Consider the following 16,639-nt stretch of genomic DNA (forward strand, 5'->3'; position numbering starts at 1 on the left):
TGTTTTTGCCTATGGTAAAAAACAACAAAGTTATACCCAGGCAAACCTTGGAGCTGGCCGGCTGTCACAGCGCTCCCTCCTACCGGTCTCTTCCTCTACTGCGGCGATGTTGTGTCCCTCGGCATCCTCACATTCTATTTTATATACATATTTTGAGACACCACACCCCTATATTCGTAGATACATAGACACCTTAAAAGCTCCTTACTCAATGTACATTATTTATATATCCTCACATTCTATACACTGTTTATAGAACATGATGACTCAAGGATCCTTAGAACCGTGCAGCGGAGGAAGAGAGATGTTCCAGGGATCGGACTAAGAGCCAGTCAGCTCGGAGGATCGGGTGAGTATAACTGACCCTAGGCAAAAACAAGCACTTAACCCATGCAGTGCGGGGGTAGCCCTACTACAAATGTTAAGAACATTCTTACCCAGTTCTTTAAAAAAAATAACTGACCCTAGGCAAAAACAAGCACTTAACCCATGCAGTGCGGGGGTAGCCCTACTACAAATGTTAAGAACATTCTTACCCAGTTCTTTAAAAAAAAAAGCATTTTTGCTTCTGTCTGCGTGACTGTTGGAGAGATTACCCCTCACTTCCGGTATGGTGAAGAATGTGTAACGGAGTCTCGTGCAGCAGTAAAACCTGAATGGGATTCTAATCCTTTCCCAATTAATGCATAAATATTTTTGACTATAGCTGCAGTTTAATTTTTAGGGCAATGGTTTTCTATGTGCCCTGTTCACACCACAATCCTGCCTTGAGGTGGGTTGCAGTTTGGTGTGAAAAAATACAGGCATGCTTCATTCAATTTTCCACATTGCACCCCACCTCCAGGGCCGGATTAACATAGGGGCACAAGCTCCAGGCCCACCACTGAAAATAGGCCCGGCCAGTCCAGAACGCCTCGGTATGCCCTATGGCAATCTGGACTGGCCGGACTGAACACAATCAGGCACCGGAAGTGGCGCAGTGCAGTATTCTTATGTGGTCCAGAGAAATTATAGAACACCGGCGGCTCTCTTATCAGGCATATTAGGCGGGCGATCGCTGGGGCCTTGTGGGGCCCAAGTGAGGAGCGAGCCGCCTCTGCTGCTTCACATCTAACAGCACCAAGCCCATAATGCTCTTAATCCGGCCCTGCTCACCTCATGTCAGCCCCCGGTTAAATTTTTAACACACGACAATGGCAAACAGCGGACACCAGTCTATGGTTTATTTTCAGGTACGGGCTGGTATGAATGAACCTTTAATAAACACATACCTGAATTTTGTGTTTTTTTATTTTTTTCCCGCCTGGGATTTAGCTTTAAAGGATAACATTTTAGATACCAATAGCACTTCCTGCCTTTTCTTTTCAAACCCATCATTTCCCCACACGTCACACCAGACTAGAATTTCTCCGCCGTCACACTAAATGTTACCATGGATACACCTCCAGGAGAGATGGATTGAAGGATAAATCATTTTTATTATTAAAATATAATGTACTCTGTATACAAAGCCCCGTACAATCGTGTCTGAGACTGAAGAACATAACACTGAGACGTGTTTCAGAATTATTTTATTAAATATTCAGCAATAGGCATGATTTCATTACAACACCTTCATTGTTTTGTCACATAAGTCTCTTTCCATGCGGAAAGCATCTAGAGTCCTCATTCTCAGTTATTTATATCCATTTATAAAGCTATTATGACTGTTAAACAAGCATTGTACATAAGCAATACAATCGTAAGGTACTGAGCGTCTCTCAGACACACAATTCATCTTTGCTATAAGATTGTTTTTCGTCGTAATAAATAGTTATGAAACAGTATAGAATTGGAGAAACGTCGCGGTTCCATTAAAGGCATCGTCTTGTATTTGGAATGTCTGAAATCCAATACATTTGGAAGGAATACGCTAAAGATTTAAGCTTAAGGAGGCTAAAAAAATTACATTTGGCAATATACATTCCATCTTAAAGGGCTACGAGACAGATAACAAGCTGGTTTACATTAAAGAGGCTTTGATAGCATTCATAGATAAATATCGAACTGTTTCAGGAGAATATCGGAACAGAAAAAAATATATATGTTTAAGGTACTGTAGTTGGGAGATGATATTTCCCAAGAGAGCTGACTGATCCTGCCGTCCAGAGATTTCATAGAAGAAAACTACCGACCGTGCTGCCTCCTTCTGCCAAAACAATGGCAGCCAACACTGAGCAATAAGCTATGTAGTCTCATAAATGATTGATACTTTTCATTTTTTTGTACACATTTTCCATGTAGTTTGCTTTATCTCATACAGGCAGCTAGCTCTTTCACATAGTATAGCTCCTCATTTTATGTTTTGTGCACCATTAATGGATTAAGAGAAAAAAATCTACCAGGGACTACACTATATGGCCAAAACTATGTGGACACCTCTCCAAATTACTAAGTTCTGGGGTAGTTAATGCTACAGCATACAAAGACAATAGTTGCTTCCAACCTTGGGGCAACAGTTTGGGGAAGGTCCTGTTCTCTTTCAGCATGACTGTGAAGACAAATTCAGCTCCATAAAGGCATGGCTTGATGAGTTTGGTTTGGAGGAACTAGAGTGGCCTGCACTGACCTAAGCAGTACATAATACATTTGGGATCAATTGGCACACCAATTGCGAGCCAGGCCTTGTCTTTCCAACCTTTTTGGCTGAAAGGGCATAAATTCCCACAGACGCACTCCAAAAACTTGTGGAAAGCCTTCCCCGAAGAGTGGAGTGTGTTATATATACACCTGTAAAGTGGTGTGTAACTCCATATTAATGCCCATGGTTTTAGAACGGGATGTCCAAAAAGCTTGTGTAGGTGTGATGATCCACAAACATTTGGCCATATACTGTATTCAAAATTAACATAATTTTGATTAATTTGAAAACCATACCTCCTAGCGTGTTAAAAGCGCAAACCTAGGAACTTTTTAGGTGTCTGTAAGCCCATCCTGGTGGATCATCATATTCTTCCATATTTGGGAAGACACATACATTAAGCCTCACCCCAGGAACTTCCTAGTATCGGGATAGAGGAATAGTAGGAGGTAAGGACAGATAGTCCTTTATGTAGAAAGCTGTAGGTTTGATTACCCACCATAAAAAAAGAACACCCCACCCTACCTGATGGGTACTCTATTAATACATTTTGTCATTTTTTTTTTTACAAGATTCTTAATATAAAAAGAATACAAAAATACAGAGCAAATGAGGACAGAGGAAGAAAAACAATTGTTAAATACTATAGTTCATGATATTTGAAAAAGTATATATAAATTGTACAGATTTCTTGTCCTGTAAAGCTGTATGTTTTAAACACAAGATGTAGCCAGTGTTTTGATGTAATATTTTACATTTCAAACCCTTTTGATTTTCAGTTCATACTTTGTACACAGTGTGGCACCCCAAAAAAAACGTCCTAAAGGGAAAAAAAAGGAGTCATCGATATATCTACATCATTTATAGTGAAAGCTAACAAGAGACCTAACTAAAAGCCACAAGGCTTTGGTGCATAAAAAAAAAGGGATTCCTCGTATTTCATATAAAAATATCTGACCATTCTCATTTTAATACACTGTGGTAAAATTTCATCTTTTTCAATCCTTTTCAGCATTCTAGGGGTCAGAACAGCAAAGGAAAAGTGGTATAAAGGGAAGGTAAATGTTGATATAGGAACCTGTGCCAAGCAAAATATGATCGTTTCCATAGATGACCACCTAGAACTATAAATTGACTGGCTGTCATGTTGATTCTCTGATTTTAAATGTTTTAAGTCTCTGACCTGCAATAACTTTGCAGATCGGGTGTTCTGACTTAAAGTGTATGCCTGGGAAAAATCAAATAAAAATATATGCAGTACACCTCTGCAATAAATGCACATTTCCAAATGGTTTATCCCACCGAGAACCCTACAGCTACAGAAGAATATCTATTGATCTGCCAGACATGCATTTAGCTCTTAATTTTATTTTGTGGACCAACACCATGTACCTTTTCTTAGACTGGAATTGCAAGGAATAGTGTCATCCCCGCCCAGTTGTCTGTTTAAACACCTAAAGCCTCTGACAGGTCTCATTTCCACAACATAGGGACTAATTGTTCTATAGTCCAAGATAACAACTGGGAGGACTCCATGAGATAACAGAAGAAATGTGCACAGCAGACAGGACCGCTCTGAATTTCTGACACCATCAACAGGAATTTCTTTTGCATTTATCAACAGATATAACGGGATGCTTCCAATGGTATATTTAACAGACCAATAGGGAGCAAATAAGAGAAGTTCAATGTCAAGGGTTACATACAATTTAGGGTTACATACACTTTAACCCTTGTTTGAGGTCAGCAACTCAAAATATTGTTGCCACTGGTAACTAGATTCTTTAGGATAAGGTTAATAATAGTGTCCTTCATAGCCCTCTAGCATTGGTTTCCTCTGTATACACAATGAAGTTTGAGCACACAGCTGCCAATAGGGAGAGGCTATTAACTATTGACCCACTCCCCTCATCAATTCTGCCCTCTACACCCCATAGAAAAGACTAAACTGACCAAGGGATTGGAGATTGCACTCAGACAACCTCCTACATAAAATAATACAATATAATTCTTGATACAAGCTATTGGTACATACTGGGTGTTCTTTTATTTTGGCAATAACTCTAGGTGATGTAAGAGTAAAGGAGAACTTCATGTCACCTGTAGACAGGGACCACTGCATGACTTGTGAAGGATCCTGCCACATGGAAGCTCTTCATTGAAGAGCAACTCTGCACAAAACAGATAACCATTTGGGTGGCAATTTGCAAGTTTAACAGATTATTAAAACCTACACCCAAAACAACATGCAAAACAAGACCAGAATAAGCTGCCACTGTATTACAAGGAGAGCCCAGTAAACCTTTCCTAACAGAATACCAAAGACTGCCATTGTCCTGATCACCATCACTGTCCTTGGTTGGTGACTGAGTATTGAAGAAAGAAGGTCAGTATGACAGTCAGACAACTACCATTCACATAATTAAAAGACACCAATAGCAGCCTCCATGTCTCCCAGTAAAGGCTTCTTTCAGCCTTACTATACTCTGAAGGACTCAACTATTCTTTTTCAGTTTCGGTAGGTAGAGGCAGTGAAAAGCCTAAACAAGCTGCTTTGTTTTGCTATAAAGTTTAGAAATATAATGTGAGTATGTGATACAGACACTATAGACATAAATAGGTCTCTGTGTAAATTCGGCTTTTTAAACACATTGATATAATATTGGATTTTGAGTATATGTTTATTACAAAAACAATGTTAAAAAATTGCCAGTAGAAAGGCAGAAAACGCATGTTACATCTCGGGATGCACAGAAGCACCATCAGATTTTTTTGCAAAATAGGAAGAGCAATTTTGATGAGCTTCTCTCCACAGCAAGGAAGTACAGACAAAGCATTCCAGTGAATTAGAGTGTACAGGTACAGGGATTGGCGACGTTAATCGTGTCTAGGAATTTATATATATAAGAATAGGTTGAGAGGCGCTACATATACTACCAAAAGGGGTTCTAACCCTTCCCCACTTTAAAAACTAGAAAAAAAAAAGCTGAGGATGGAGTTCTGCGTTAGAAAGCTTTTTTAATAAGAAGAATATTCTCTACGTGTGGCCATATCACGGGTTTTATTCCTCTCCACTTCCTTCATCTGATACTGCTAATTAAAGGGAAACTATGATGGTTTGGGGTCTGTTTTAGTTTACCTGTTTTTTTTAACGTTTATAGGTTGAAGCTGTTATATAATCTCCCTTCTTCACTACCTATAAATTAACTTTGTTTTAACAATAAAATATTAATTCCATGACAAAGAGTCCCCAAAGCACTATGGGTTATCTATACAGACAGGGCACAGAAGAGCAGCTTGCTTTGCAGCTCCCTTAATCTGACTGAAATTTTTCACTGTGCTATTTGGTAAGGGAAGAGTCACTCAGGTGATGATTTATTAGGGTTCTTTAACAAAAGGTCTAGAGTAGACTTCCACCTGCGGACTGAAGAGAAAAATAATATTCATGATATATTTCCTCTTCTATAAAAAAAATATTTTAGTATTTTATATGGACTATAATATGGCAAATGCTGGAGCAAGATTGTTTTCTGTTGGTAAGGCACATTTTTGGTTCAGGGAGTATTCAAAGTTTTTCTGATAAAAACACTGGCATATAATAAAAGGTAAAAATCTCAGGGCTAAAAGTTAATCAGAAATCTTAGAACTGAAATTGGTAACGTATGAACGTAATGCGATAGTTGAGTTCCTGCAAGTAATGAACCAGCAAAATAAACCATGGGGAAGATGGGGAAAGAACACTAAATGGCCTAGAGTTTGGTAGGAACCTCCTTCAAATGAACGAGTTCAGGTGTTTCCAGTGAAGTGCACTGCTGATGCTACAGTATACAAAGACATTTTAGACAAATGTTTCCTTCCAATGTGGCAATAGCCAGCTCCATAAAGACATGGTTTGAGGAACTAAAGTGTCCTGCAGAGAGCCCTGAGCTCAACCCTACTGAGCACCTTTGGGATAAATTGGAGCACTGATTGCGAGTCAGGTCTTCTCTTCCAACATCAGTGGACCTCAAAAATGTTCTTTTGGCTTAATGGGCACAAATTGCCACAGCAATACAAAAAAAAAATCCCGGAAGACTGAAGGCTAATATAGCTGCAAAGGGGAGGACAACTTCCTATTCATGCCCATGTTTTGGAATAAGATATCCAGCAAGCTTATACTAGTCTGATGGCCAAGTGTTAGATATCCAGCAAGCTTTGACTAGTCTGATGGCCAAGTGTAAGATATCCAGCAAGCTTATACTAGTGTGATAGCCAAGTGTAAGATATCCAGCAAGCGTATACTAGTGTGATGGCCAAGCATCCAGCAACTTGGACTCATAATTTATATTTTTGTACAAAAGGCATATGCAGTGCTTTCATTGAAGGCTATAGGATCCTAAAATCAGGACTGAATATTAACACACTGAAGCATTAAGATTTATGTTTGTAAATATTATAAGATTCATTATTAAGGTGGTTTAATAAATTGTAAAGCATGTATTCTTATGTATTTTTACTCTTTCTCCCATTGGTAGTAGCTATGTTAAATAACCTGCTCATCCTTTCCTTTCACGGGCCTATGAAAAATATATTTTATATCCAAGCCTCAAATTCAATGGGAACCCAGTCACGCTTTCCTTAAAAATAAAAGCCAACCATTTTTGTTTCTGGTATTTGATAGAGTGGGGAAGGGTTACAACCTCATTCTGGTTTTTAACTTTGAGCTCCATTAGAGAGATTTTCTCTCAGGATTTAATTGCTGTGTGTGTCCCTGTTGGGGAGAGTTTTCACTACTTCCTGTTTCAGTGACATAATGGGAAGTAAAGACATCTAAACAGGACCCACAGACAGCAAAAACCTTTTAGGGTTCCTAATAAAAATGTATTTATTGTTGCCTGTGTGATGATTTCCACTTCCTGACTCAATGAAACAAAAGTGATAGTAATGGGCATGTTTGATGGTGGATTGGGAAAGGGGGCTTGGGTGGCATGGAAAAACTCCAAGTCAGAGCTGGAGCCAAGATGTCATCACAGCTTTTAGCATGAATTAAATGTCCAGGTGCATACATGAAGAAGAGAAGATGTACTTGCTGTTACGGTTCAACTAACCCTTTACATTGGAAAACTAACCAGCTAAATACGTATACTTTAAGTATACTTTAAGTAAATGACTGGGCCCAGGGCAACTTCCCCTTTTGACCCTTGTTAAAGACGGCCCTGTCTGCCACACCACGATGTCAGGTAGATGACTAGTTATTTCCTAGTTTAGCTTTACAGGTTTCCGCATCACCTGCCTGTTTATGAATAGTGTGGATGAGTAGCATGATTGTGCTTATCCGTTGTCCACTGTGAAAGCCTGAAATAGGGTGGTATAGATGAGAACTGTGAATGAGGTGACCAGCTGAATGACAAATCTTTTGGCAGGCATGATATTTCACATATATACATTTCACCTGGGTATTAACTGCCATCCCATTTTAATAAATATCACAGCAGCAATCGAGGTCTTGTATTCATCAATTTTAAGCTGGCACCTAAAATTTACTGTCTGCCCTTTCCTTGTACAGATCCCAGGATTTAAAGAACTTGAACCTATAACTGTAACTATGAGAAAGTACCTGCTGCTGGAACCAGGAAAGGTTGGCCATAGTCGGCTTGAATGTTTGGCCTAAATTGGAGCCATGGTGGCCTTGCAAGTACCATGCAGCTCAACAAAAGTTGATTACAAAATAGACTAAGCTGGATGGAAAATTTCTCCATCCTCACTTTATGTGTGGCTAGCCTAAGTTAAAATAAACATCTGGATGCAGATATTGTAAGAAAGTGGTTATAAAGGAACTACAACCTAATTAAAAATCAGGAAAAAGGTAGTAAAAAAAAAACCTTACCAAGGCTAAATAACACCTTTTAGAATCTGTCCCTTCAATGACAGAACAGCTAATATACAATTTCAATACTCAATACCTTCCCATGCTATCGGGTTTGAGTATAAAAGGAAGAAACAATGCAAATCCTCATTTGCTCTTCAACAATTGGGAGATGATTGGTTGATATAGGCAACAAGAAATGTTTATGTCAGTGCACTTTTTATACATAAGCTCTTCTGTAACTTGTGTTTACCTTCATGCAAATTGATAGCTACAGGTTGCCATGGCAGGGCATTGGGTGCTTCGTCTGCATTATAGGAGCTGGTTTTATACACATTTTAGCCAAATACAGTAGTTTATCATCACAAAAATGGTCATAGTAATTATTCTAAATGATAATGGGCTTGTGTTGTCCAGCCAACTTGGATACAAATCATACTTGGCGAAGGTAAAATCTGATATAAAACAAAAATATACAATGCATTTAAAGACCATGTTTTGGCACTGCACTCAATGCACCATGTCTTTGGAATTAAAACAGAAGTAGCTCGCGTCGGCGTTTTCCAGTAGACGGCTTTAATTATAGTGAAGGTAAAATCTGAAAGTAGGTCTAAATCATTTAAAAAGTAAACATGTCATTTTTTTAATACTATACCTTCCCATGTGATTGGTTCCATTCATTGTCATTAGAAAATAGGTAAAATAATGAATTAAGGGCTGGCAGCACATAAATAAAGTCCTCCTGAAATGTAATTTAAGCATACAATGAACAGTGTGCAATTGCTGTCTCGATCTTTGAAAGTACCATCCACAGTCTATCGCGCCAGAGGTCCGAACTGAGGAAAGTGCTTCTGCAGACCCAGCCTCAGGAGATGTCGATCAAACACCCGAAAAGGTTCCAGATTGGCACAGTTTACGCTTCCGATTTCAAAAATGGTACCATTTCACCAGCAACTTTTTGCCTCCATAAGTAAATTTTGTAGCAATCATGAGAAATTATCCGACTTTGCTACGTAAACTGACACAACATCAACAGCCCAGTGAGTGTCACCATAGTCCTTTGTCATTTTCTTGGTTGTTGATTTTTTTTAATATAGTGTGTTTATAATTTTGTTAAGCATCTCTCGGTCATCACTGGTAATGTCCATTTCATTCAAATTTGCGAAAAGGAAGATGCGTTTTAATGGAGAGGAAAAGTATATTCCTTAATCGACGCCTTCGAATCCCTGAGCGTTCTCTACCGCCATGAGAAGTTTCTCCCGCAACTCTTCAAAGGAGTCGTAAGGAGGTAAATCTAGACGGTTAAAGCTGAAATAAAAGGAAAATGGTTCAATGTTTTCTTTGATATCATATTAACAGACTCTGGACTACAGTACAAAATAACATGCATATGGCAAATACATAACATCTTGAAGACAAGTTAACTAAGAATTCTTAAGGAAGATAATAGATTTCCATTCAAAATAAGTGTATGGCCAAAAGCATGTGGACACCCCTCCAAACTGAGTCCTGGTATTTCCAGTCAGGGCTACAACATACATAGACATTTTAGACAATTGTGCGCTTCCAATGTTGTGACAGCAGTTTGGGGATGTCCCTTTTCGGTTTCTGCTTCGGCATGACTGTGCCTCTATGGTTTGGATAAATTAGAATGGCCTGCACGTTGCTCAACCCTACTGAACACCTTTGGGATGAATTAGGAACACCAACTGTGAGCCAGGTCTTCTCATCCAACATCAACTGAACTCCTCTTTTGGCAAAATGGGGTCAGTACACAGACAGACTCCAACATCTTGTAGAAAGCCTTTCCAAAAGAGTAGCCTCAAATTGGGGCCAACTCCATATTAATGGCCATGGTTTCGGAATGGAATGTCCATCAAGCAGATACAGGTGTGATGGTCAGGGGGCCACAAACGTTTGGCCATATAGTGTAATCTAGTAATATACAATCAGATTTTTGGGTTGATTTACTAAAGCTAAATAAGTTATTCACTTTGCAAGGGAATTTTCCCTTAGCTTAGTGAATGTGGTGAAAATTCACTTTGCAAAAAAAACACCCAATCATGTGCAAAGTAAATACAAAACAAAACAAAACAGTATTTCTGGTTGCACATGACTGGATAATCGAAGTCAGCAGAGCTTCACTTCATTCACTAAACGAAGAGAAAATTCCCTTGCAAAGTAAAAAGCCTAATGTGCCTGTAGTAAGTCAACCCAATTGTTTCAGACTTCGTCAGTGAGCATATATTTTGACTATTTTTTGTTCCTGTATTTAATGTAATGGTTCATTCATTAGCCATTAGGGGCGGCTTTTACTGATTAAAGTGACACTATACTCAAGAGTTAAGTCTTACAAAATGCATTCAACACCTTAACTATTACCAAAAATGTATCTTATTTGTGTATCACTCGGCTGTAGATTCTCCAATCATCTCTGAATTGGTGCTGACGCTGTCCTTCCTTCAGGAGGGGGGCTACTTGTGTTCCCCATGGTCCCTGTGTGTGTTGTAAAGTAGTCACCGCTCCAAGCTCGCTCCTGTGATGGACTACAACCTCACTTTTAGTTTACTAATTTGTACTGAGATGTTAGTTCATCACAGGAGAGAGCTTGGAGCGGTGACTACTTTACAACACACACAGGGACCATGGGGAACAAAAGTAGCCACCCTCCTGAAGGAAGTGTCAGCATCAATTCAGAGATGATTTGAGGATCTAGAGCTGATCTAGAGAGAGTGATGCACAGATAAGATACATTTTTGTTAATAGTTCAGGTACTTGAATGCATTTTGTAAGATTTAACTCTTGAGTTTAGTGTCACTTTAAGCTGGTAAAGATGCAGGCTTTCATATTTCAAATCTACTGCCATCTTTGTTCTTTTAGGGAGGTTACCCATCACTTTCCACCCCAGAGATACTGTAGGAAATGAGGGGAAATCTCTACAAAGTGACGGGGAGTCCCCTCTTAGGTTGTCACTGGAACTGGTGTTCCCATTGGAAGATTTTTCCCTCTTTTACTAGTGACAACTTTAAAATTCTGGATTTCCCATCACTTTTCTGTCTTAGCGACATTAGTCACCAGGACAAATAGAGGACGTGAATCTCTTTACTAGAGACAAACAAGATAAAGACAACAATAAATACTTGAAAGGGGTTCTAATCCTTCATATCACGATCGAGAACTGTCCATTATACAGACACTTTATGGTTGGGAACTACACATGTCACTGGTACTGTAGTACGGTAAATATAAGTAATAACATCTCCTTCTAAACAGCAACACCTGCAGGCTAATAAAGGTATTACACCGAGGACAAATATTAACTAGGAGGTGAGGGTGATGCTATTTCCAAACTATCACAGCGATAAATAAAAAAAATAAGTGTATCCAAAGCCAAAATGTTTTTTAACAGAATGGAAAAAGGTTAAAACATCGTGTTTTGTTTTTTTTTGCCCATCTGTTTTCCATTGGGGAGAATTCCCTGGGGAGAGTTACTTGCTGTGCCATGAACAAAAGATTGGAGAAATTCCCTCGATGAGATCAAACAATTGTACCTTCAATGTGACAAAAATGATCACATTTACAAACCAAAGGCCCTCCATTCGATAGATTTAGTGAGCTCTCATTCATGTTAGACTCTGCCAAAGTGACCGGCTGCCATCAGCAATTACCACCCCCCCACTATATCTAAAATGGGAAAAAAAGTTTGGCTTTAGATGTACTTTAAATAACTCTTTTTGTGCTTGCTTTGTGTTTTAGAGGCTTAGGCTTTTCAACCAGAAGAACACAAGGACTTATTTACAAGGCATCGAAAAGGGGGCACTTTGCAGGCAAGTCTAAACTTGTATGCTGAGCTGAACAGCTTAGTTCACAAATTGAAGGTCAGGGTACTGGGGCCCAAAACCAAAGGAAGAGCCAGTGTTCACAAAATGTACTCGGTTGGGTTGAAGCGGTTGTATGACTTACCATGTGTGAGCTCTGGGTAATTTGTCCGGGCTTCCCCACTGCTCTATTGTAAACAGCTGAGGACCATTAGAACCTAGACGAAAATGAGAAAACAAAATAAGGGTACAGAAAATGTAACTGAAAGTAATATTAAACCCTTTTTATAGCAGTACTGACATCCACTAGGTCTGTGCATTAAGCTTTTTTTTTTCTTTCCCCCAAACTTGCTTGCCACTCCTCACTAAGAGCTGCCACCCCTAACTTCCAGTCCGGGAGCACACACAGTAGACGTCATGGAACAGTCACATGATGGTGGGCTTCAGGACTGCATGTCCCATCATGCCAAAAGTCATCATAAGCAAGCATGCCTTCCCGTTCTTTTAGAGCTGCCACTCAATTTCCTTGGTGGAGGAGCAGGGGAGTGTCACAACACCGGGGTATGGTCCTAGGCAGGAGCTTGCACGTTAGTGTAGTTCCAGTGGGGCGCCATTGTACCCTGCAAAGCAACGCAGTCAAAAATCGGAGGCAGCAATCTTTGAACAGGTTGCACTGGGAAGAAAGGCATCCATTTAAAGAAGCAGCAGACAAGGTAAGTGTTGACGTCAGCAGCTGTGTTTTGTTTTAACATTTTAGGATTTTAGAATAAGTTCTTTTTATTTATTTTTTTATTCTTACATTTAAACCTTTTTATCCCATAGTTCTCTTCAGGGTCAAAGGAGGACATATACTAACCTCCTCCCGTGACCTCAGTATATAGATCCCAAAAGTACTGCCGAGATCCACCCAGCTGGCTGATTGACAGTGGGCTCTGCCTATCTGGAGGCAGAGCCAGCTGTGCCCACCCCTCCCCCGTCCGCTCCTCCTATCAGCGCTGGAGGATCGGAGAGGGGAGGGGGAATCTTTGCAAGGAGTTGATTGGGAAGTGAATGAGCAACAGTACGTGTACACTCACTTCCCGATCAATAGAGCCGACGTGTGACATTGAAACTGTTGGCTCTAACTATGAGGATGAGTGTAAATCATTCACCTCATAGTTCTCCTTTACGTTGAGTTCCCATGGACACAGAGAAAAGAGATTTGAATTTTTTCTGAAATGCCTATAGTGTTAATCCATGTTTCAGATGCGTTTCGGAGAAAGCATTAGCTAAAGCTCTTAAAACACCTTTTTTAAAAGGAAAACAAATTACTGGCAGGATGTTCCTCCAGAGCCTCATCCCACCAATCCATAAACATGTGGCAACCGCTTAGGGAGAGTTTAGAATGCATTTGTGGTGCGCTTATATTGACTTGAATTAAGGCATTTGCCAAAGATTGCAGACAAGATGAAAACCAAAGAGGCTGTAAATTTTAAATGTGTACTAGACCATTTGCTATCGATGAGGAACTGGCTTTGCATAGCATTTGGAGTGCTTTATTGGAAAGCATGCACCTATTCTTTTTGTCCATGTGAACGAAGACTAAGTCCATATGAAGTATTTTTTAAAAAAATGTAATTTAACAAAAAATTGTCCAAAAACTACTTGTATGCAGTACTTTAAAAAAAAGTAAACAGGTTTGTTTAAACCACTCATTTGAAAGCAGCATATATTACTAGGGATGCACCGATATATCAGCGCCGAAACATATCGGCCGAAAATGGCACTTTTGGCATAATGCCGAAAGTGCCATTTTCCTGCCGATACATCGGCACATCCCTGGTTTCTTTCCTCCCCGCTGGGCACTGCTCTGTGTTCCAGCGGGAGAAAAGAAAGTGACAGCCGGCCGAGCGCTGCAGGACGAGAACGCTGTGAGCGTCCGCGTCTCTCCTCCCACACCGCTCAGCCGCCTATCACAGCCCGGCAGAGGGGGGTGGAGACAGCGCTGTCACAGGAGGCTGGGCTTTCCTCTCTACACCGCTCGATCAGCCTCCTCTGACGTGTCAGAGAGAAAAGCAATGTACACACACTCAGTGATCAGTGATCGCTGAGTGTGTGTACATAATTGAGGACATGGTATGCTAAGTATATCCTCAATTATGAATGAATGGGAGTGATCTACATCACCCCCATTCATTCATTCATAATTGTAGTTATAGTAAACAAACAATGTTCTCATGTTATCAATGAACAGGAACACTCATAGAGGATTCCTGTTCATTGATAACAGGGGACACAGAAAAAGAGATGGAGGACTCTGTGTTCTCAATCTCTTTTGCTATTTTAAAAAGGAAATATCAGGAGTCTGTTTAGACCTCTAATGTTTCCCTGAAGCCACTAAAAGTAAAGTAAAAAATCAAAATATTTAATAAAAAACGAATACAAATAAATATAAAAAAATTAAAAAGTTTATAAAAAAATAAAATATTTAAAAAAATTAAAAAAATAAAAAACATTTTCAGTACTGGTTTCGGTCTGACATTTTTTTATTTCGGTTTCATTTCTGTTTTAAAATTTATGTTTCGGTGCACCTCTATATACTACCCATTCTTCACTCCCCGACTGCCCTGCTCAGCACTGGAAGCGGAAGGAAATACCAGATACTTTGTGGTAAGAAGCATGTGATTCACCCACTGCACAGCACTGGGCCGATCAGCACTGTCACCGGAAAGTCCATAGCAGTGTGCAAGTCCAGCAACTTGTATCTTACATAAGTTTCACACCCGGCAGCTGAATGGAGCGATGGAGAAGCGAAAGGAAGATTAACATAAAGCCTAGTGTTCTCGTAAGAGTTTTTATAACACCTCAATATTCTTCCATAATAATAGCTTGTTTGCATAATTATCTTTTTCCTTATCTTTCTTAATGGAATATTCATCTTTAGACATCGTCCCCACACAGCATAAATATCACTTCTGTCTACCTGTGAGATCTCCACACAGTTCCTTTAATTAAGCTCTCTATCAGATTTTATTCTCAAGGCTTCCTTAGCCCTGACCTGCATTACTCATCTGGCATCTCTCTATACAATCCACGGGAACATTCCATTCCCACCACCCACCCTCTTCTAGGAAGAATGCACATCTTCAGAAGCTGAGAACATTTTATTATAGTTAATGTACAGGAGATGTATTGTTCTTGGAGATTGTTTTCTCACTTCTTGTCAAGTCACTATGACAGGAAGTGGGGAGAAATTGCTCCAAGGAGCATAAACAGATAAAGTTGCCATAGGGCCCTCCCCCCTAACAAAATACTTTTAACTAGGATTCCACGTTTCATGGCCTGAATAAGTGCTGATGCAAAATTCACGATAGGCATTAAGCATTCCATAGATTCCCCATCATTTATGCAGCATTGGACTGCCTCACACTGCAAACAGGGTGCAGAGCCATTGTGTTCATGGAGCTACTGGTTGAACCATTGTTTCCTAGAAGCTAGCTATTGAGTCATTGTGTCCTGGGAGTTTCTTACTGACCCATTGTGTCCTGAAAGTCACCTATTGAGCCATTGTGTCCTGGCAGGTACCTATTGAGTCATTGTGTCCTGGCAGGTACCCATTGAGTCATTGTGTCCTGGCAGGTATCTCTTGAGCCACTGTGTCCTGGCAGTTACATACTGAGTCATCATTGTCATGACAGTTGGCTATTTTATGTCCAGCCCTCCACCGTTGACAGTACACATTGTTTATTATCTTAGCCACTAGTAAGTCTTATTTATAAATTAATCTCATTACAATATATTTACATTTGTGATTAGTTTATAATTACATTTTATTTCATCGTACTTATTTCACATGCACTATTTAAGGCATTGCCTTTTTTTATGTTGGAACTGGGTCTTCCCCAAGAAGAGATTCCTTTGGGGATTTTTCAGTGGTTTCATTTTTATATGGCATCATACATGTCCATTGTAACCTTTTCTAACATCATGATTGTTTCCTTTCTTTGGTTGTGCTTAGACTGCATTTATGAATAATAATTCACTTTATGTTATTGACTAATATTTGACCAGTTTTTTGTTGAGATATTATTTATGGGCTGGATTTTCTTTTCTTTTTTTGACCCAATATTTGTATTTGCTTTCACAATAATGTATGGTTTTGTGCAGTGCGACAGTAGAGTTCTTAAGTAGGGTGGTGCAGGCCTATCTGGTAGATGTTTGGGGTCCCACTTTAATCCACACAGTCCTAAAATGACTGGCAAATTGTCTGAGAAAAAGTATACCACATGAATGAATCTTTTTTCCAATGTGTTTACACAGGGGCTTAGTGGTTAGCACGTCTACATTGGCCCTAGTATATGTATGGATGGATGTGAG

The 16,639-nt window shown here is 39.6% G+C and overlaps 1 protein-coding gene across 1 annotated transcript in view; it reads right to left on the bottom strand.

Moving 5' to 3' along the window:
• Positions 1–9,558: 9,558 nt before the first annotated feature.
• Positions 9,559–16,639, bottom strand: part of NEDD4L (neural precursor cell expressed, developmentally down-regulated 4-like, E3 ubiquitin protein ligase) — a 372,712-nt gene continuing 365,631 nt past the window's right edge. Inside the window, exons 30-31 of the mRNA XM_018576257.1 lie at positions 12,429–12,501; positions 9,559–9,773 (exon numbers count right to left, since the gene is read on the bottom strand). Coding sequence (XP_018431759.1) covers positions 9,671–9,773; positions 12,429–12,501 — 176 coding nt within the window. The 3' untranslated portion in view covers positions 9,559–9,670. The remainder of the gene's footprint in view (positions 9,774–12,428; positions 12,502–16,639) is intronic.

The sequence above is a fragment of the Nanorana parkeri genome, unplaced genomic scaffold (assembly GCF_000935625.1).
Source record: "Nanorana parkeri isolate BGI_ZX_2015 unplaced genomic scaffold, ASM93562v1 scaffold61, whole genome shotgun sequence".
Classification (NCBI taxonomy): Eukaryota; Metazoa; Chordata; class Amphibia; order Anura; family Dicroglossidae; genus Nanorana; species Nanorana parkeri.